Here is a 21,937-nt window from a genome sequence, read left to right on the forward strand (position 1 = left end):
AACAGAACCCAATGCTGACATGCAGAATCTGCATTCACACTTCAAAAGATAGAAATGGACATGCGGGTGAGAAAGTCTAAATTGGGGGACAGAAAGATAGAAATGAAATTTATAGAACTATAACGAACTAATATGAATGTGATACAACCATATTTTATTTTATTTTATTTTATTTTTTTGTAGGGATAAAAAGGGAGTGGGGCAAAAGTTACAGGAAGTTGAGGAAAGGGTGTGGTGTCAAAATGGATCAAAATATGGTGTCAACGGTAAGCTTTCTTTTGGGAGGAGATTTCTCAATAATCTGCTTCTGCAGATCCATGAAGGCAGAACCCTTGTGAGCAAATAGTCTCCGCAGGTTTATGACAGAAAGCTCACTAAGGCTGGCCACTGCTAGATCTGCCTGCACCAAATCATACCTGCATTGGCCAAACATAAGTTCCTCATCCTACAGAAAATCTGTCAAAGAAGGAAAAAAGTAATAGTAATGGGGGCATTTGGATGTCCAACAGATGTGTAACTATCTTTTTGCTCCTCGTGGAATTATTTATTTAACTCAAGAATTAGAAGAGGAACCATCTTGACAAATCTTGGAATTAATAAGGAAATAATGAACTCCAAACATTGTGATGGTGCTAATGCTACGATGCAAATGCATTAAGGTTGAGATTGGGAGAAAATATTTTAGACCTTAAATTTGGATTTGGAAAAAATGTAATATAAACTTTTGTTGTTTATGATGTGGCTCTTATACTTAGAGTTTCTTAAACAAAGGAAGAAAAACATAAGAAGGGCTGCACAGCAAGGACTCGTCGACGAGTGCCCTATCCTCATCGACAAGGAGATCTCAAGAGGCCCAAAAGTTTAGAAATCCTGAGATACCGAGAGCAGGAAAATGGGCTCGTCAACGAGTGTCCTTGTTCTCGTCGACGAACCCATCTTCTCGTCGACGAGAACGCTTGGGCTGCAAAAAGAAATTTGAATTTCGAATTTAAACGTTGGGGTGGTTGGGTTATTGAAGGGAAACCTCTAAGAGGCTTCTATATATGTACTTTTGAACGTATTTGTACATAGAGATCATTGTAAAACTTGTGTATTGTGGCGTTTCACATTGTAGTGAATATTGAATGTCATTTGCTTTCATTCTTGTGTTATTGCTTCTTGTTTTCTCATTCATAATGGTTGAGTATTATTGAGACTTGGAGTTTCTTTTGTTTTTACATTTCCGCTGTGTGTGTGTCCTATACCTGAATTTTACAACAAATTGGTATCAGAGCGATTGTTATCATGGCATCGGGATCATCTTCTACAAGATTTGACATCGTTAAATTCGATGGAACCGGGAATTTTGGTTTATGGCAGAGGAGCGTGAAGGACTTTCCTGTACAATAAGGAATGGCTAAGCCTCTACTTGACACTCAACCAGAAGGAATGGATGAGGCAACATAGGTAAATTTGAAAGCAAAGGCCGCTTCTACAATACGATTATGTTTGGCCGATGAAGTACTCTATCGGGTGGTGGAGGAGGATTCTCTAGCGGCTATATGGCGAAAGTTAGAGAGCCGGTACATGTTCAAATCTCTTAATAATAAATTTTTTCTTAAGCAACGTTTGTATTGACTTAAGATAGTTGAAGGATCAAGCTTGGATCAACACATTAATACTTTTAATCAAATCATTAGTGATTTGATGAGGGTTGATGTCAAGTTTGATGAGGATGATAAGGCTTTGATATTGTTAAATTCCTTACCGTCGACTCATACCTATGAAAACCTTGTGACCACTCTTACGTGGGGAAATGAGACTCTTGATCTAGAAGAGGTAACAAGTGTCTTGTTGAATTTTCATCAAAGATTGAAAATATGTGGTAAAGGAGAAGAACTTGTGGTAAAGGGTAGTAACGATCGTGGCAAAGGAAAGTTTAAAAGTGGGTCCAGTCAAAAATCCCGAAATCAATCCAAGGAGGAAATCCAGTGTTATAAATGCAGTAAAAAAGAGCATGTGAAACCGGAGTGTCCGGATTGGAAGAAGGGAAATTCTGAGAAACATGAAGGTGTTTCAAAATCTGCAAATGTTGTTCAAAAAGGAGATTCAACATGTAGTGATGGTGGATGTTCTATCAGTTTCAATGGGGTCGGATAATCTAATGGACTCTTGGATACTTGACTCAGCATGTTCTTATCACATGACTCTGAATAAGGAGTGGTTCAGCACTTACAGGTTAGTAAATTTTGGATCAGTTCGTATGGGTAATGATGCTTCTTACAAGATCATTGGCATAGGAAATGTAAAGATTAAAATACTTGATGGTGCTCTGAGAACGTTGTGCAATGTAAGACATATACCAGAATTGAGAAAGAGTTTGATATCATTTGGTACCTTGGATTGTAATAACTTTAATTACAAGTCCAAATATGGAGTCTCGACAGTATGGAAAGGTAATATGACTGTAATGAAAGGGCAGAAACTAAATGGGAATATCTACACATTGCAGGGAACTACCGTTGTAGGTGGAGTTGCAACCGTGGATGCTGAATTAGATGAGACCGTCTTGTAGCATATGCGCCTTGGGCATATTAAGGAACATGGCATGAAAGAACTACACAAGAGGAAACTCTTCAAGGGCTGCTTGAAATTATGTCAACTGGAATTTTGCAAGATTTGTATTCTTAGAAAACAAAATAGGGCAAAGTTCATATCAGCTACTCACAAGACAATTATTGACTATGTGCATTCAGATGTTTGGGACCCAGTTAGAGTTACATCAAAGGGTGAACATGTGTATTATGTGAGTTTCATTGATGATTACTCACGGAAAGTCTAGGTTTATTTCATGCGTCACAAATTAAAATATGTTTGCCAAGTTTAAGATTTGAAAGGCTGAAGTGGAGAACCAAACGGGTAGGGAAATCAAATACTTGAGATCGGATAATGGGACTGAGTACGCTGATTCTCGATTTATGGAGTTTTGTGCAAAGCAAGGTTAAGAGACCCTTTACAGTTCGTCGGACACCTCAACAAAATAGTGTGGTAGAAGGGATGAACCAGACTCTTGCTGATAGGACTCGGTGTCTCAGATTAAATGCAGGACTACCAAAGAATTTTTGAGCCGAAGCTGCTAGTATGACTTGTTTTCAGGTAAACAGATCACCAAGAGCGTCACTTGAGGGTAAAGTGGCGGAAGAGGTATAGACGGGAAATGTAGTAGACTATTCCAAATTAGAATTATTCAGGTATCCAGTCTATGTTCACGTGTCTAGTGAGGAGAGGTCTAAGCTTGACCCAAAGTCTCGTCGTCGTATTTTTTTGGGGTATCCAATGGGTGTAAAGGGGTACAAGCTATGGGACCTAGTTGCAAATAAGGTGGTGATTAGTAAGGATGTAGTCTTTGATGAGAAGGCTATAGTAAAGCGTACTCAAGAATGTGATGAACAGAAATAGAAGCCAGAAAGCTAGGACAGTGATGAACATGTCGTGCAGGTGGAGTTGGAAGCTCAGGGCAACGGAAATGATCATGGTCTCACGGTTGTAGAGAGCTCTAGCTCAAGAAACTAGCGAGTTGACGATCTTCCTATACGGAGATCCATACGCACTATTAGGCCTCCGCCAAAGTATGGGTTTGAAGAGTTAATGTCTTATGTTTTTCTAATCAGTTGCAATAATCCAACTACATTTCAAGGGGCAGTGCACGACTAGGAGAAAGGTAGATAGATGGGAGTAATAATTGAGGAAATAGAGTCACTACGTAAAAATCAAACTTGGGAGTTGGTGGAGCTTCCAGATGAGAAGAGACCGATTGGGTGCAAATGGGTGTACAGGAAGAAGGACGCAATATCAGAAAAAGAAGGTGAGAAGTTCAAGGCACGGTTGATGGCAAAAGGATACTCATAAATGAAGGGGATAGATTATGATGAGATCTTTTCTCCAATGGTCCGACATACTTCTATCAGAATTGTGTTGGGGTTTATGATCTTTACTTGGAACAAATGGATGTGAAGATGACGTTTCTTCACGGTGACTTGGAGGAACAAATCTACATGGTACAGCCGAAGGGATTCATTGAACCGGGAAAAGAAAATTTAGTTTACAGGTTGAAGAAGTCTCTTTATGGGCTGAAACAGTCTCCAAGGCAATGGTATAAACGGTTTGATTCTTACATGATCAAAATTGGCTACAAAGATGTGAGTATGATTGCTGCGTATATGTGAACAAACTTGATAATGACTCGCTTATTTTCTTGTTATTGTATATCAATGATATGTTGATAGCTACAAAAGATTTAACTGAGGTGAATCAGTTAAAGGACTTGTTGCATAAGGAATTTGACATGAAGGATCTTGGTTCAGCCAAGAAAATAATTGGGATGGAAATTCGCCGAGACAAGATTGCAGGGAGATTATGGCTATCTCAGGGCGGTTATGTGCATAAGGTGTTGGAAAGGTTTAGCATGGTTGTTAATGCAAGACCGGTAAGTACACTTCTAGCGAATCATTTTAAGTTGTCTACTGCAGATTACCCAAGTACGGATGAGGAAATCTAGGACACATCAAAGGTCCCCTATACTAGTGTTGTGAGGAGTTTGATGTATACCATGGTATGTATGAGACCAAATTTGGCACATGTTGTAAGTGTGGTAAGCAAGTTTCTTTCTAATCCAGGAAGACAATATTGGGAAGTTGTACAATGGATACTTAAATACTTGCCAGGTACATCGAATTATGGCATCATGTGCGGCAAGCAACAGGGTTGTCCTTCAATTACGAGGTTTGTAGATGCAGATTATGCTGGAGATATAGATGATAGACAATCTACAACGGGATATGTTTTTACTTTTGTAGAAGGATCGGTATATTGGAAATCCATGGTTCAGTCTCCGGTAGCATTGTCCACGACTGAAGCGGAGTATATGACAATCGCCGAAACTGCAAAGGAAGCCTTATGACTTACTGATTTAGTTAGAGAGCAAAGATTACAGCAAGATGGAGCGGTGTTGCATTGTGATAGTCAGAGTGTCATTTACTTGGCGAAGAATTAGGTATACCATGCTAGAACCAAGCACATTGATGTGAGGTTCCACAGAGTTCAGGAATTGATTGCTTCAGGTGAACTTGTGTTAGAGAAGGTTCACACTTCTGAAAATGCAGCGGATATTCTGACGAAATCGGTTACTTCTGAAAAGTTCAAGCATTGTTTGGACTTACTCCATGTCTCCAAATGATAGGAGGGAGACGAACCCAACCTAGCGTTTTTAAAGTTCGAGGTGGAGCAGCTAAACATGTTTTTCGGGATTCTCCTAAGAGGCCTATAATAGCCAAGGTGGAGATTGTTGTTTATGGTGTGACTCTTATGCTTAGAGTTTCTTAAACAAATGAAGAAAAACATAAGAAAGGTTGCACAGCAGGTACTCGTCGACGAGAAGATCCCGAGAGGCCCAAAAGTTCAGAGATCCTGAGATATCAAGAGCAGGAAAATGGGCTCGTCAACGAATGTCGTCTTCTCGTCGACGAATGTCCTTCTTGTTCTCGTCAATGAACCCATCTTCTCATCGACGAGAACACCTAGGCTGCGAAAAGAAATTTAAATTTCGAATTTGAATGTTGAGGCAGTTGAGATATTGGAGGGAAACCTCTGAGGGACTTCTATATATGTACTTCTGAACGTATTTGTATATAGAGATCATTGTAAAACTTGTGTCTTGTGGTGTTTCACATTGTAGTGAATATTAAATGTCATTTGCTTTCATTCTTGTATTATTGCTTGTTGTTTTCTCATTCATATTGGTTAAGTGCTATTGAGACTTGGAGTTTCTTTTGTTTTTACATCTTCCGCTCTGTGTGTGTGTCCTATACCCGAATTTTACAACAACTTTCATGCTCCAAAACATTTGTTAAAATTATTTGGAACCATGTATTTCAAGCCCTAGATTTAGACTCGCATGAATTTGGAAGAAATTTCAATAAAACTTCATATTGCATTTTGTCTAAACCTACAAAATCCAAGGTCCAGACTATTTGAAAGCATGAATTTTTGGCATCAGATTTGGATTTATGTGGATTTAGGTGAATATCAATAAAATTTTATACTACAATTCAAATCCAAGGTCCGAAATTCATGCTCCCAAATGCAGCTTTAAGGTTTAAAAATAGTTCCTTTCCCAAGAAGCATCCAAACAATCCCAATTCATAGATGTGTAAATAACAGAATACGCACGCAGGGTGAGAACCGATCAATGCAACAGCCATCATTGTACAGTTGTGAGCAGCAGTTATGCCTCGAGGGTCATCCTCAAACACCACGCACTTGGAAGGTTTCCTGTCCAACTGAAATGAATTTATACAAGTAGGTCAAGGACAATCAATGAAGCCCAGTCAACACAATCAAAGTCTACAAAAGTTTCGTTCATGCTAGTTTTGTGAAATGTTTATTTCTACAACTATAATATAAGGATTTGATAGCTTTCAAAAGAAATGTATTTGTCATTATAAATCAAATAACAGTGCACCAAAATTTAGTAATCTATAACATGGAATTGACCATTCCCAATTTTCAACATGAGAATGTTTTCTCCTGTCCTATTCCATGTTTGCTAAACTTTTATACAAGTAACTTTTTTTATAAATTAGTATACCTTATATTCCATTCCCATCTTATTCAATTCTGTTCCTTCAGTCAACCAAATGTATATTTACGGTCAAATATAGGAAGCAGATTTAGTCAGACTTCATCTTTTCTTATGGGATACAGCCAATCAAAAAATATGTTAAAAGTTGTATACGATTGGGTTTTCTACTTGTAATGTGTCACAGCTTTGGTAAAGAAGATATCTTGAATTGTATTATAACTCAGAAAACGCATTTAGGGTTGGAAGGAGACTATTTCTGCAAAATTGGTCTCCGTCCCGATAATATTGTCATTAGGTTGACAGAAAAATATTTTCTGTCGAAAATTATTTTCCGTCATGTGATGGAAAAACTAGAAGGAGAGTATTTCTACAAAATTGGTCTCAGTCTTGATAATATTTTGTCATTAGGTTGACAGCCAAATATTTTCTGTAGAAAATTATTTTCCTCCGTGTGATGGAAAAACTTCCCTTCCGTAAAGAAGTCACTCATTTTCAGTTATGATGTCTAAGATTTCAATTGTTCAACTAAAGAGAAAACTAAGCCCCCTATCCTAAATATGATTTTGAATACTAAGATCAAAATTTATATCATCAAAGTACATATTATCATCAAATATAAAATTATATATGTGTTTATATATACATATATTTATGTATATAAACAGTATTTGTAAATTATCTAGGTTGGTGTTCTCTTTTGTTGTATATGATCTTTAGTTACTATAAATCGAATTTATTCTTCCAGATGTTCAAATTGTATGGCTATTTTAAATAATTCTCAACCTGTCATCTAAACCACAAATCATTCTTTCAACAAAGAATCATTTGTAAGAAAATATCTTTTAAGGAATTTTATTTTTAGTGCGGTCCAACCAAACAAAGCCTTTGTTATGTATAATATACAATACCTTTACAGCTGCAGAAAGAAATCTATGAGCTATTGACTCCATGCCATCTTCCTCAGTCACAATTGCCTACATCTCCAAATAACATACAGTCAACTGAAAGCAAAACCATCAGCAAGTGTAGTGTGGTGAAAAAAAACAATACCATCAGCATGTGTATTGTGGTGAAAACACAAAAGGATTTAGCATAAATGATGGGTCAGTCATTCAGTCAAGCAAAACTAGGGGTGAACTTGATTCAAGCAGCTTAGTTTTAGCAAATCGAATACCAAACCAGATCGAATTTTCCTCTTAAATTTTGAATGAATCCCACAAGGTAACGCAATTTAACTTCAGCTATGCAGTTTGATTCAGTAGTTTTTAAAAAAAAAAATTATGATTTAAAAATATATATAGTAGTTTTTTAAAAAAATTTATGATTTAAATATATATATATATATATATATATATATTTTTGGCCTACCACTTAGACTCAACCCCTCCCCCAAAAAGGTCTCCATCCTTCTTACTCTTTATTTAGCAAATGAAATAGCCTAATGATGTGGCATCCAACCTAATTTTCAAAACTAAAATTTATAAATTATATTAAAGTGAACATTACTATGAAGATTTAAATTGAAATATAAAGTATTTAAAATGAACAAATACGTTCAATTAAAAAAAATTGTAATTCTTTTTTTTTTTTTTTTTCTTACAACATAACAATCCAATTGTGATTCTCAATTTTTTTCTGAATAAAACATCAATCTGCATCTGAGTTCGGGTCATAATTAAAGTAAATGTTACCATAAAGATTTAAATTGAAGTATAATATATGTAGAGATGGATAAAACAATTGATAACTCAGATTCTTTGGTTTGACTTTTTATTATTACCAAAACTAAAAATTGAGCCAACCATATTTGGATTGGTTTGGACTGGTTTTTGTAGTATTTTGGTTGAACATCCCTAAGCAAAATCAACCAATGAAATGGTAATGATTCGAGCGAAAGATAAAAGGAGGAGAGACATGGATGAATCGAAAAAGATTGTAAAATTAACCTATACTGTTAGGTAGAGTTTACTCAGTTTACCATAGGAATATCAAAGGAACACTATAAACTAAAATATTCTGGGGGTGCCTTTATTACACCTATATTTACTCTACAGAAGAAAATATATCAACAATTAAAACCATCAGAGATAAATATATATATATATATATATATATATATATATTAAAACTATCACTAACCTGGAAATACTTGCTGAGTCCCATACGTTCTAGCGTTTCAACCATGTTTTTCCGATCAAGACTTGACACAACAGCACAAGGTATACGAGCTGTTGATACTGCATCCAGCCATTCAACCAGCCCCTCCATGGGTTTGCTAAGCTGAATTGAGGACAAACAAAGCAACATTATTTACTACAGTTAAGTTACAAACATGATACCATGGAATCAAAGACGCAAGCTCTCACTTTGAGAAGATTATCATAATATATTTGTGAAAGCCTTAGCTTCAATCTATCCAATTCTCGTTCAGCTTTATCCCAAAGAAACAACTGCCATTTTTTTAAAAGCTTGTAAAAAACCAAAAACATGAGGCACCATATATGAACTGGTTATGATTGACAGAAATTGTTCTGCAGCATTATAATACCAGACAAGATTATCTAAAAAAATTTTAGATCTCTCAGTGTGCAAGTGGATGTGGGAGAATGGAAATTTTAATGTCCAAAGAAGGGGGATGCAAAAAAGGATGATGAATCTCTAATAAATGAACAGAAAATACAACTTAACAATTCAGTGCACCAAATAAAGGAATACCAATGGGTTTGCAACATGCACAGAAAAACACTGCATCATTAGTCTCAGAAAGCTTCCTTCAGCTAACATGCCAAACTCATGGCAGTGAATGTTAGGCACTCATGGGGGAAAAAATCATAAGGCAAATAAATGTTTAAAATAACTGCAAGTAATGTTTAGCCAAGTTTTTTATGTTAATTTAGGAACCTAAATAATGAGGCTGGAAGAATTAACTGCAAACAGGAGCAGGGCCATTTCTTTTCTTAGCCTATTAAATAATAATAATAATAAACAAAACCAATCAAACACAGCTGCCAAAGTGAGGAATTATCCATTAAGTTAGATTAAGGGAGGGGCAGGGCTTGGAATGCTAGGGAAGAAAACTAGGGATTGCACAGCTAATGTCATCACTACGTCAGCCCATCCTTAGAAGCCCTTTTTACCCAGTTCAATTCAATGCCTAAAATGATGAGTTTTTCTTGTTTCCTTATCTCAAGTGTTTTATTTGACATTCTACAACCCCATCCCCACCCAAATAAATAAATAAAGAAAAAAAAAAAAAAAAACAACAACAACAAACCACAATGAAACCTCTTTATTCCCGAACTCCAGTAGATTATAAATCTGAAATTTGTCATATGAATCAGGGAATATCTCAAGGGCATGTAAAACAACATCCAGGAAAAAATTCCTAATACTGCCTCTTGTGACCAAAAGCATTAACTGTACAAAGACAGAATATTTCATCTAAAGATATCATAATTGTAAGAGGTATGCATGTCGAGGTAAGATCCCACATAAGCAAATGATGTTCATGAATTTCCAAACCTTATGCAGTACATGATCAGCACCTGCATAAAGCATAAGCTTTTCCACATCAATATCTTCAGGAATTTCCTTTCCTGCAGAAGTAACAAGAAATAAATATTCCAGGGCGCTCAAATCATTTTGATTTCAATATATCTTCACCAAATAATCATTATATACCCTAGCATTGGTATACTACACACTCCACTTCCAAGTAAACTAAATTTTCACTTGCTCTGCAATTTCAAACGATAAAATTTTTAGAATCTCTCAAATAACTTGTGAGGTAACAGGTAAGACTTAAAGAAAACAAGTAAACATTAAATATATGACTAAAAGGTGGTGGAGTGCAGATGAATTCATGGAACTTGAAATCTATGCTCCTATGTTGCTCAATATCTCTGCCATGTCTAATTAGTTTAACAAAAACTCTTCCTTAAAGTATGCTTCCTAAATAGCCAGCAGGAGTAAGATGCATTTTACTATTATGCTAAAGACACCCAGGTATTATTCTATTAATATCGTAGGGCAGCAGGAATAAAGAGGAGAGGGAGAGGAGAAAATTTTAAGAGAATAGAGAGACAAAAAGAAAATACAAGAAAGAATACATAAAGAAGGGAAGGGGGAGAGAGAGAGAGAGAGGAAGAAAAAGAAGAGAGCTGTAAATGTAAGAGAGGGAAGAGAGAGGAGGAAAAGTGGATTCAAAATCAAAGATGATAGATGCACAATTGATTGTTCCATTACACCAATCTAGTGCTTTTAATAAAATAATCTTAATTTAAAGATCAAAATTAAAAATTACAATCAACACCAAAAGAAATAAAATAACCAAAATAACCATAATCAACCAAAATTTAAAAAATATCCAAAATTCAAATCAAACAAAGCCCTAATTTTCAAATCTAAGCGTAGAATACGCAAGCCTGAAATTTTATCCAAAGGCTGTTAGGCACCATGGGTGGTCTTCCATCAAATTACCTTGACAAGAGAAAAAACTTGGCCTTGAGTTTTGAAATGGCACAGTAGCAACAATTCAGCAACATAAATAACATCAAGCAAGCAAAAAAACGAAGTAGCATGAACTGCATTGCATCCTTAAACACCATAGGGCTGTAGCAAATAGATCCTCCACTCATTCATCTCCCCACAGATCATCATTAGGTTGTCGCTTGTTGATGCAGCTGCACTCAGTGCTTGTTGAGACCTGGCCCCATTCGCCCAAATCCTATTTCTGTTTGTGGAAGATAACAGGTACAGATACCCTATTTCTTTTTGTTGGAAGAAGATGATTCGTGACAACGCCTTGCTCTTGCTTAAAGAAAAAACCCTCTCATACAAAGAAAAGGGGTTCAATAAAATTTCATACCAGCCTATTCATTGCTATTTAACCAAACCAATTCAGTCAAACAAGATTGATGCTAGGATGAGCAAGCTTGATTCTAAGTACTTTGATCTCATTCTTTGACCCTAATCACAGTGACTTAGAAGAGATGTCTTCCTTTCCAGCTATTACAGAAAAGGTAACCAAACAAGAAAAGGTAGCAGAGGAAAAGCTATTCATAGAAGTTTCAGACCAGCCGATTCACTGCTATTTAACCTAACCAATTCAGTCAAACCACACTGAACCGAACCAGTTCAACCAATCCAGATTGACTCAGTCAGTCCTTTAAAATAATAACAAAAAATAACAGCCATTACTTTTACCTCTGAATTGGACAAGATTGATGCTAGGATGAGCAAGCTTGATTCTATGCTTCACACCTTTATCTCATTCTTCGACCTAATCAGTCTAAGTTAGAAGAGATGTCTTCCTTTCTGGTTATTACAGAAAAGGTAGCCCAACAAGAAGAGGTAGCTGAGGAAGCTACTATTGCAATAGTAAAACCAATGTATTGGGAGCCCAATCCCCAACCTGTTGAGGTAGTTGAGGAAGCTACTATTGATATTGACCGGAAGAAATAATGGATGTCTCAAAACTGGAGTCAGATCATCAACCAGTTGATTTCATCATCACAAAAAAATTTGCTAGCTGTACCTCCCCAGCTTGTTAACTATACAATCCCATTTCAATTGAGGCAAATACAATACATTGGTCTCCTTCAAGCATGGTCATGATCTAGGTTCTTTGTCCGATGGATTTCCAAAATAGGTGGGGAGAATGATGCAGCATGCAAACACAAGCTATTTTAGTTTTCTAATTTTATTGCTTTTGTATCATTTATTTAGGGTAATTATACTAAATAAAGATTCTAGGATATTATCATTTAGGAAGCAAGATTCTAGGGTATTATTATTTAGGAAACTAGTGTTTTAGTTTTGTTTAAGTTCCTTAAATTAGTTGCCTATCTTCCAAGAATTGAAAACCTATAAAATACACTATGCAATAATTTCAAGGAGATTGGAATTGAGAATTAACAATGTTCACCGTTGGTCCTGCATCAGAGCATCTCAAAGGGATTCTCACCAACAGGTTCAATGATTAAGGAATCATCCACAAACTCTGGAGTAGAGTCAGCAGGCAATCCTGATAGACAAGCAGTTTAGAACCACTGATAGACAAGTAATCTCAGGACCCATTACAAATTACGATCATCAAGAGGTGGGTCTTAGATTATAGGAAACATCATCAGGTCCTTGGATAACTGAAGACAATTCTAGATTCTCATTTTGTAAAGAACTATGGGCCACATCCTGAACCTGAAAAGAAGATTCATGACTCACATCCACAGGGTCAAAAACTTGCATAATTAGAATATGCAGATTTAGCTAGTAGATGCACTGATGATTAGGCATCCTAACTAGATACACCAATTCTCCATGTCAAATAACCAATGAAGGAAATGATGAGTGATGAAACAGGCACCAAATCAAAAGAACACCAAGTTTCTACTCCAACTGATAACAAATGTCTCAAAGCCATTAATATTATTCTTGGAATAAACAAACAAAAAAGAATGGATGTGCAAGGATAAGAATAAAAGAAACACCACTAAGATTTGAGGTAGAGAAGCAAGCCAATGTGTGATAACCATACCCTTTAAGCCACTGTAAATTTAAATTACTTTGATAAATTAGCATGACTTGCTTTGTTTCTCAATAAGTAAGTTCATACTAGCCATGTTATCCATTTATTTGTGTCAACTGATATTGGAAATGACTTATTAGTGGTAGGAGGGGCTTAGATGAAAGCAAATTATGAGGGTCAATATAAAACATAAATAGCATAAGAGTTGGGGCATAGGGAAAAAAAAAAAAAAAAATGGGGCATGCTGAAACCAGGTGTGACAATTGGCAGCACTACAAAACCAGCAGCCGTCACCTGGCAGTTCTGAAAAACCAGCAGAAGACACCTAGTACACTGCAGGACCCCTGTTGCCACCAGCTGCTGTCTTGACTTTTCCAGCCTGCAGAACAGCCTGAACATAGAGAAGAATACCCCAAAACACTTGCTGAAAACCCTAGTTCTAGATAGAGAGAGGGGGAAGAGAAAAAGGGAAAGATAACTCTGCATAAAATCAGGGAAATTCATAGAAAATCAAGATAAAATACAGGAAATGCGGAGGGGAACTTAGACTAAGTTGAAGAATCTGAAAATCAAGGTAGGTGCTCTTAATTGGTATTTCCGTGTTAAGCGGTGGTTGACCAAGCTAGAATTTGGCACTAACAGCTTAGAGATAAAATGTGCAGTAAGTTGGGATAGCACTGCAATGTTGAAGAAAAAAAAAATGTAAATGCATGTTATTTGAATGTTTTGCATTGGTCACTTTAGATGAATAGATTGCTTTGAATAAAGATTGTGTTCATGCACCTTATGATCACGCATACATGTAAGAAATCATGTGTTATCCTTATTGAATAAGGGGGAGTTAAGAATGTCTACTGAGCTTGTGGTTGCTCACCCTATTCCTTAATAATTTCAGGTTCAAACTGAAGGAAAGCTCCACTTGTCAGGTTCTCCAAGATAATACCATTTTGACATGTAATACAGGTTGGCAGGAAGGCAATAAGGATACTAAGCATGTGTTCAGTTTTGGGCCGTTGTGTATGTAGACAAGGGAGTGAGAAAAATGTTGTATGAAAAGTACAGCTCAATGTAAAGAGCTTGTTACTAAATGAAAAACGCTTTTAATTGCTTATGGAATATATATATATATATATATATATATATATTTATATGTTTTGTGTTTTCAACAAATGTTCACTCTTAGTAGGCTTTTAACTTGGTTCGATATGATGATTTGTAAAACAATTTTTTGCCTAGGCCTAGTGACCCCATTGGATTTTAGAAGAAGTCACAGCCGTTCATGTGCCAAAAAAAAAAACTAGGAACATGACACAATGAGTGGACAATTTTTTTCCCAAATTAAAAAGGGCATCCCTGGGCCACAAGGCTCCTTGCTTTGTGGGGCTAGGAGAGGGTTGTCACAGTAGACAAAGTCTTACCCCTGATTTTATGCAAAGAGGCAGTTTCCTTGGACACAAATCCACGACTAGCTAGTCACAAAGGAGCAACCTTATCGTTGATCCAAGGCCAAACCTCACAAATTAAAAAGCAATAATAAAAAAAAACACAGAAGTATGGAGTTAGTGCAAACTCACAAGCTCACAAATCAGATGGCTTCAAAAGAACTGCTGCAACAAAGGCGAAGAACTTCTATGGATTGATCAAAAACTCAAGCAAACTCACAAGCTCACAAATCAGATGGCTTCAAAAGAACTGCTGCAACGAAGGCGAAGAACTTCTATGGATTGATCAAAAACTCAAGCTTCAGTTTAACTTGATTGAAAGTTCAACCGAATTTGAAAGTTCAGTCTCTTCAGATGGCTGCTTCAGTCTGCTTTTATCCCAATTTGAAGCAGGACAGCAGGGAGAAAGAGAAGACACAGAGCAATAGAAGAGAATAGACAGAAAAAAGAAAATTAGGGGAGAGAGGAGAGATTACAAAGGAAAGAGGAGGAGAAAGAGAGGAGCAGAAAAAGGTGGAGGACAAAGAAGAAGGCAACCAATGTAAGAGAAGGGGGAGAGAGATGAAAGACCAACCAGATTCAATTCACGACGGCACAAGTGATTATTCCATTGCCAAAAAATTAACTAAAAGACACAATAAACTAGCCCTAGCATAAATAGAAAATTATAAATATAACCCCAAATTAACTAAAATGTCCAAAATATCCCTAAATTAACAAAAGCTCCTAAAAGTTCAAATTTCTCAAATAAGAACTTAAGCCTTAATTTCCATCAGCACCATAGGATATATTCAATTCTAGGGTAGCATTAAATCATTCAGGTTCAGCCCCTGCTACAATTTTTTCTCCATTAAACAGGCGTCTCTGTTGCCTTAGTATTTAATTTGATGAACCATAAAACATAAATTCTAGTAACAATACTTAGATTCCATGAGATGCTACAATGAGAAAATCACCAGCAAATGAACTACTTAATCAGTTATTACGATGAGAAAAGAAATAACTTCTACGTTGACTCATCACTGACCCAATATAGAAATAAAGTTAATGATAGTATCAATCATCTAACCATGGGAAAATTCAACTAGTTCCAGTAACATTTTCATCATGAAATAAAGAAGAGCACTGGCAAGGATTCTTTGTTGCTTATCCATAGATTTGAACTTGATAAGTGAAAAAATAAATTTGCAAATAGGTAAAGATCTAAGCTTTAAATATATTTATAAAAAGGAAAGAAACTCCTTTAAAAGGGAAAAGTGCGACTTACCCTCTTCAGAAGCAAGCTGTTTCCAAGCATTTAACTCTATATCTCGAGTATCAGCCTGAAATACATCATATTTGTGATTAAATGAAAAAGGAAATAATGATATATTAAGCTTTGGAGCTATTAAATATTAAATAACAATAAATATGGCTGATAAACATTATATATATTCTTTTTTTAGAGGTCAATTTTAAAGTTGTGTTTATATGTATATGTGTGTGTGTGTGTGTGTGTGTGTGTGTGTGTGTATACATACATACATATCTATATATATATATATATAATCTATTAACTATCGGTTTTGGGAAGCTCAAGTGAAGCATTTGGTACACAGAATCAACCAACGATTTCCGGGAACCCTCATTGATTCCCAGTGTTTAGTGCACGTTTTATGAGTGGGAATTCCCAGGAATGATACTAATTCCCACAAGCTCTTTATACACTGGCACCCCTATTCCCATTTCAATAGGTGGGTATCCTAATTCCCAGTGTGGGGGAATCAACCTAAGGATATGAACTAACAATTGGTCCTGGTTATTTTTTTCAAAATTCAGAAATACCTTTACAACCTATCTCATTTCCAATACAACGTCCTCTTGCTCTCACTCTCCTCTGTACATACAACTGCTTTTGCCTCATCGGCCTTGCTCTTCATCTTTGGGATGAAAGTAGGTATAGAACCATATGGATTTTGAATTTAAAGTTTGAGGGTATGTGAAATGTTCCCAAAGAAAATTATTGGCCCATACATGGTCAAATGACATAGCTTGACATGAATATGAATGAATTCCATATTTATTATCATTATTTTTTAAAAATAGTTGCACCACTGAATTAACCTATTTGAATAATGTGGTACATCTTAATTTAATTGCTGCTTTTGAAATTAGCTCTCAATGAGCTACGTAATTTGTAGTCTTTTATTTTATCGTTGAATTTTGTTCTAAAATACTATTTATATGCTCTCTTTTTTTTTTGCAAAATTGTCAATTATCCAACTTTACGATATTTTGGGAATCTATTGGTATTTTATCATCATCCTAATGCAGGAAAGCATCAAGGATATGTAGCCATGAGAGATAGAAGGGAGGAAAGGGGAAGAAGGAAGAGGAAAGAGAGGAGAGAGGTGACGGGGGAATCACACATTCAATTCAATTCAAATTCTTCAAAACACTACATCCATAGATGGCTTTCACACGCTATTTACAAGAAGGCCACTAACACATGAAATTACACATATACCCCTAAAACTACACAAAATTACAAACAAAACCCTAAAAACACAAATATTACAAATAAGCTGCCAATACAGATAATCCTATACTAGTTAAACTAAACACATAATTAACTATTAATTAAACCCATCAATCTTTGTCCCAATTCTTTTGAATTATTCTCCAACAAGGATCTACCCACAGTCTTGCTTCTTGTCCTACATCACATTCCCAAGAATAAACCATTGGAAAGCCGCTATCCTGGAATCTATCAATAATATGCTTCCAACCAAACTTGGAAATCCTCTATTTTGGGAATCTTGTCTAGGTATCAAGAATCTTGGGAATCACAACAGAGGGCATCTTGGATAACACAAACCAGGTGCCACATTAAGATCTTCCCTTCGATAGTTGACTCAAACTTCTTTCAAGTCATCTCCTCGCCAATTTAGAACTTCAAACCATAATATAGGATATGGCCACTAATTCTCCAGCATGTCTTTCTTGCAATTGACTATATCATCATAATAAGGCCCTATTTATTTAATCACTTATTGAGCACTCCACGGTTTTTCTCATATGTATATTATTAGTTACATCCTTACCTTTGCTGCTCACAACAGAGGGAAAAAAGGACGATACAGTTACCATGGTATGGCCATGATATTATCATCGAGAATCCCTACTCACAGAAGTTTTAAGCAATTGCATAAATTAAATAGACATTTAAAAAAAAAAAATGACTTTCACACTGTCATGACTGAGGTTCAAGAAATTACCACCACATTGTCCCATGAGAAAATAAGACCATACGCTTCATCTGGTTTCATTGCATAGCGGATTCGTTGAAGAAAACCTTCCTGCAATCTTTCGTTCAGAAAAGCCTATCACAGTAAGAGTTTGATGCATGTAAGTGACACACAAACTTCTTGCAAAACCAGCAAATATGATATGCGAAGCAAATTTAATGGAACATTTTGTTGGAAAAAGTAATTTTAGAATTCTGCAATAGTATTGAAACTAATGGAACTTGCTAGAACAAGTAGAAGCAAATTTAGAGACTCTAAAAGTCATATTGCTCTGTGTGTATGCATGAAACAAGTGGCATCACTCATGTCACTGGAATTTTCCTATAAAAAGGTCCTAAAGCATGTGACTTTCTAATCAGGAAATCGGAGAATACTACATTTAAAAGATTGTTGAAGTGCTACTCCTTTAAGTTCCTCTCTTAACCTATTCTAGGATTGCAGCATTGTTTCAGCCATACATCTCCACAACCTCATCCATACAAATAATACTTTTTTTCGTATAAGAAAAGATTCCATTCATAAGGAAAGAAACAAAAACAAGCTGTGGAGGACAAAACATCATCCAGCAATCAACTAAGAGCAATTACTATAGTGCTTTAGAGATCAGATAACAAAATCCCCCCAAAAAACCCCAAAGAATGTGCCCAAAAAGAGACAAGAAAAACAAATTGCACAAGTTTATTGATAATGTGTTCCTACTAGTTTATAGATAATGTGTTCCTTTCTTTGTTTAATATTCAACCATATTGCAGGACCCAATTTTGTTATGAGAACTTGTCATCCAAATTTGATATGAGAGCATATCAGCCAATTCGACATCTGAAAGCAATTTATATATATAAAGAAAAGGGCACCAGCAGAATATGTTTTTTGCTTAATGCATCAACTTTTAGTGGTTATAAAATTGAAGCATTGAATTATTTCTCTTTATTGCAAGTCCGTAACTAAGAATAAATTTGTCTTTCACCCATATTATATTAAAAACACAACAATGAATATTTTTGGTTCAGAATGTATAGATATAATTTAAATGTAAAATTTTGTCTATTTAATTTTATGAGTTTAATAGTTTATACAAACATTTCATTAATTCTAAAATTTTAAATTACTAAATAGCACATGCATCCCAAGGCCTCTACTTGTGCAAGTAGAGAAAGGCATCAAAAGAACGTACACTCTTAATCGCTTACCACGTCAACCTTGAGCAGTCCATCCGGTCTGAAAGTCTCGAAACCTTCTCCATATTCAGCTCCAATGGCCTAAAACACATGTACTCAGTCGGGCAATACACTCTAATTTATCAAAATTGCTCCCCCCAAAAACTGAACATAAAGAAAGAAGGAAGCATGATAAACCCTACAATCTTAGACATCACCCGATTTTTCACCAGCTCCATCACTTCGATCTTGCAATTCAAAACCAAAACCCAGAGACCAGAACCCAGAGACCAGTTCGAGGAACTCACAAATTTGAATTAAAAAAAATAAAATAGCACCTCTTTCGTGAAAATTTTGTAGGGGGTAAGGGGAAACCCACTACCAGGGCCATTATCTTCGGACCCACGAGCGTTGCTCATCACCAGACGATGGTCCCCCAGGTTTACGCGTTTTAGTTTCTGATAATTGATAGATAAATAAATGAATAAATAAGGAAGTAGCAGCCTCAAGATATATAAAACAAGCGAACGAGGCGTACAGGTAATTTGAGCTTTCCGGGGAAGACAGAATCTGGAAGCGGAGGAGGCGGTTTCCCTGGAACTGGAAGTAGATAAGAAGATGAGCTTTTGATATTGCAATCCATTTACAACGACGCACAAGATGAGCTGGTGCTGCGAAGCCCCAAGAAGAAGAAGAAGAAGCAGAGGAAAGCTCTCTACCTGTACTTTCCTTTTGGATTATTGATTTATGATTTATCTATATATTTTTTTTTTCTTGTTTTCTTTTTTTCTTTTATAGCCTTTTGCATGTATATAGAATAGATATATATATATATATATATATATATATTTAAAACAATATGATACAAGAAGGTAAGAGAATATTAAAGGGTGACAAGAAGAAATTAAAAAACAAAAAAAAGTGCCTTGAATTAATTAACATATAGCATGAGAAGTATTAAGTAAATAAAGCATATACATTGGAATTAACATGATTTTACCATGTATATGAATTTAAACTAAATTAAGTAGGTATAATTATTTTTTATACATATGATGAAAATCAAGTTGGTTCTGTATATACACTTAGTATGCTTAATAATTTCGCCACTTGCCATAATGGATGTCATGCGAAAGTCCTTTAAAGAACAGTAAATTAAATATTTTTATAATTTTAGTATAAATTTTCATTAAAAAAAAAAAAGAAGAAGAAGATAAAGAATAAGTAAGACCGTAGTCCTATTAGATTTAAAGTTATAGAATAAAAATCTGCATTAAAAGAGAAATTAGGTTCAAATATCTACTTCCGTTGAGAAATTAGAGGAGTAGATTGAACAATCAACACCCTTAACATCACTCATTTAATCAATAATTACTACATAATAATATGAAGATTTGAAAAGATTTAATAAAACATATCTCTCATGTCTTGAGATGTGATATAGAATGTTTCATTCCAAGTCGAGTGAAAATATTTCATATTTGTCTTTGATTAAAATTGTACTCTTCGTAAAATAATGTGCTATTTAAATTAAATTGTGAATATTGCCATACTAATAAATTTGGAAGATACCCCAAATTTTTTTTTAGATGTCTTTTATTTTCTTATAAGAATAATTTAAGGACCCTAATTATGTCTAAGAAAAAGGATGTGAAAAATGTTGGATGGCTGTATAATTAAAGATGCAATAATAAATTTCAAAAATAATTGTGTCTTCTAATTTCTCTAAATATATTGTAATATTCATACTCAAATTCCTTCTTGACGGTTAAAAGTATTACTTTTTAAGTCGAATTTATCAAATAAAAAAATAGCATATCTTTTTTCTTTTTATTTTTTTCTTACAATGACACTTCACCATTAAAAATATGTTTTATCTATTACCATTGAAGCACATTCACCGCTAAGAACTGAAATTCTCGTAAAACATAACTTTTTCAAACTAAAACTTTTCATTACAGCAAGAAAATTTTTCATTATCCAGTGATATCCCCTTGATAACAAAAGTTTGATCTATTTTTTAAACACAACTTATTTAATTTTCTGATCATTAGATAAATTTTGGTCATAAATACATGACAATCTGTCCTCCTTTCTTTGGAAGACAATTACTTGTCTATTTGTGCAAGTGCAAGTACACAATCGGAGAGGATTTTAACCCCAAGTCACTCGAGAGAATTGCCCATCTAAAGTTTTTAAGCGAAGAAAAAATTTTAATCTTGGTCTCAAGCCTTCTACACCCTACATCTTCTCACATTACGAAAGACCTATGCATTGCAATTGAAAGAGTTTACATTTCTTATTTATAATATAGTATAAATTTTTATAACGTTGGATCTTAAAATTACTCATTTTTATTTTTGTTGTGGGTAGTCCGACAAAATATTATACTTACTCTAAATGCTCATTCCCAATTCATATCCCCTTATGTGACCGATAATGTCCTACATTATGTGTCCTATTTTGAAAAAACATATCAATTTTTAGAAATTGAAAACCCATAATAAAATATTACATTGAAAAGTAAGAAAATAGATTTTCCATCATGTACCACTCCTTTGCTAAACGGTAGATCTAAATTTTACTTGTTCTGTTTATGCTCTCAAAAACCATTAAGATGGACTTATGTCATCATAAACCATTCTCCAAGGATGAAGTCACAACCAACATATGGTATAAAACTAGGTTGCCAGAAACACTGCAATAGTGCAAAATGGACAAGTAGGCCTGTTGATTGCAATTTGGGATGGCTGAAGACCTAATTAGGCAATAATCAGCTTGTAATCGACATGAGTGTGGAGCTAATCGAGCATAGCAGCAGTCTTCGGTAAAACAAGTATAAGATCTTACCCTGTATTTCAATCTGCCAGGAACGATGTTCTTTTATGCCTAACTCATGGATTTGT

At 35.1% G+C, this 21,937-nt stretch overlaps 1 protein-coding gene across 2 annotated transcripts; it reads right to left on the reverse strand.

Annotated features, from left to right (window-relative positions):
• Positions 1 to 95: 95 nt before the first annotated feature.
• Positions 96 to 19,827, reverse strand: LOC131165528 (5-amino-6-(5-phospho-D-ribitylamino)uracil phosphatase, chloroplastic). 2 transcript variants are annotated; one of them, XM_058123427.1, is made up of 11 exons: positions 19,570 to 19,827; positions 19,370 to 19,489; positions 19,065 to 19,133; positions 17,845 to 17,949; positions 15,855 to 15,909; positions 10,142 to 10,215; positions 8,986 to 9,069; positions 8,759 to 8,899; positions 7,528 to 7,593; positions 6,208 to 6,317; positions 96 to 416 (listed from the first exon to the last, which is right to left on the reverse strand). In XM_058123427.1, the coding sequence occupies exons 1-11, from the start codon at positions 19,672 to 19,674 to the stop codon at positions 248 to 250; spliced, it is 1,098 nt and encodes a 365-aa protein (XP_057979410.1). In that variant the 5' UTR covers positions 19,675 to 19,827; the 3' UTR covers positions 96 to 247. The 2 variants fall into 2 exon arrangements, with proteins under 2 accessions (XP_057979410.1, XP_057979412.1); XM_058123429.1 differs by lacking the exon at positions 8,986 to 9,069 and having other exon boundaries at positions 19,570 to 19,795.
• Positions 19,828 to 21,937: the final 2,110 nt, after the last annotated feature.

Source organism: Malania oleifera, chromosome 10 (assembly GCF_029873635.1).
Source record: "Malania oleifera isolate guangnan ecotype guangnan chromosome 10, ASM2987363v1, whole genome shotgun sequence".
In the NCBI taxonomy this organism is placed as follows: Eukaryota; Viridiplantae; Streptophyta; class Magnoliopsida; order Santalales; family Ximeniaceae; genus Malania; species Malania oleifera.

Bases quoted from the DNA above. Each gene is read 5' to 3' on its own strand.
- LOC131165528 (XM_058123427.1), bottom strand. From the start codon at position 19,674: ATGGATTGCAATATCAAAAGCTCATCTTCTTATCTACTTCCAGTTCCA. The intron at 15,910-17,844 runs GTAATTTCTTGA...GATGTATTTCAG, and splicing joins TCTCATGGGACAATGTGGTG to GCTGATACTCGAGATATAGA. The intron at 7,594-8,758 runs GTTAGTGATAGT...TTGGAGATGTAG, and splicing joins GACTCAGCAAGTATTTCCAG to GCAATTGTGACTGAGGAAGA.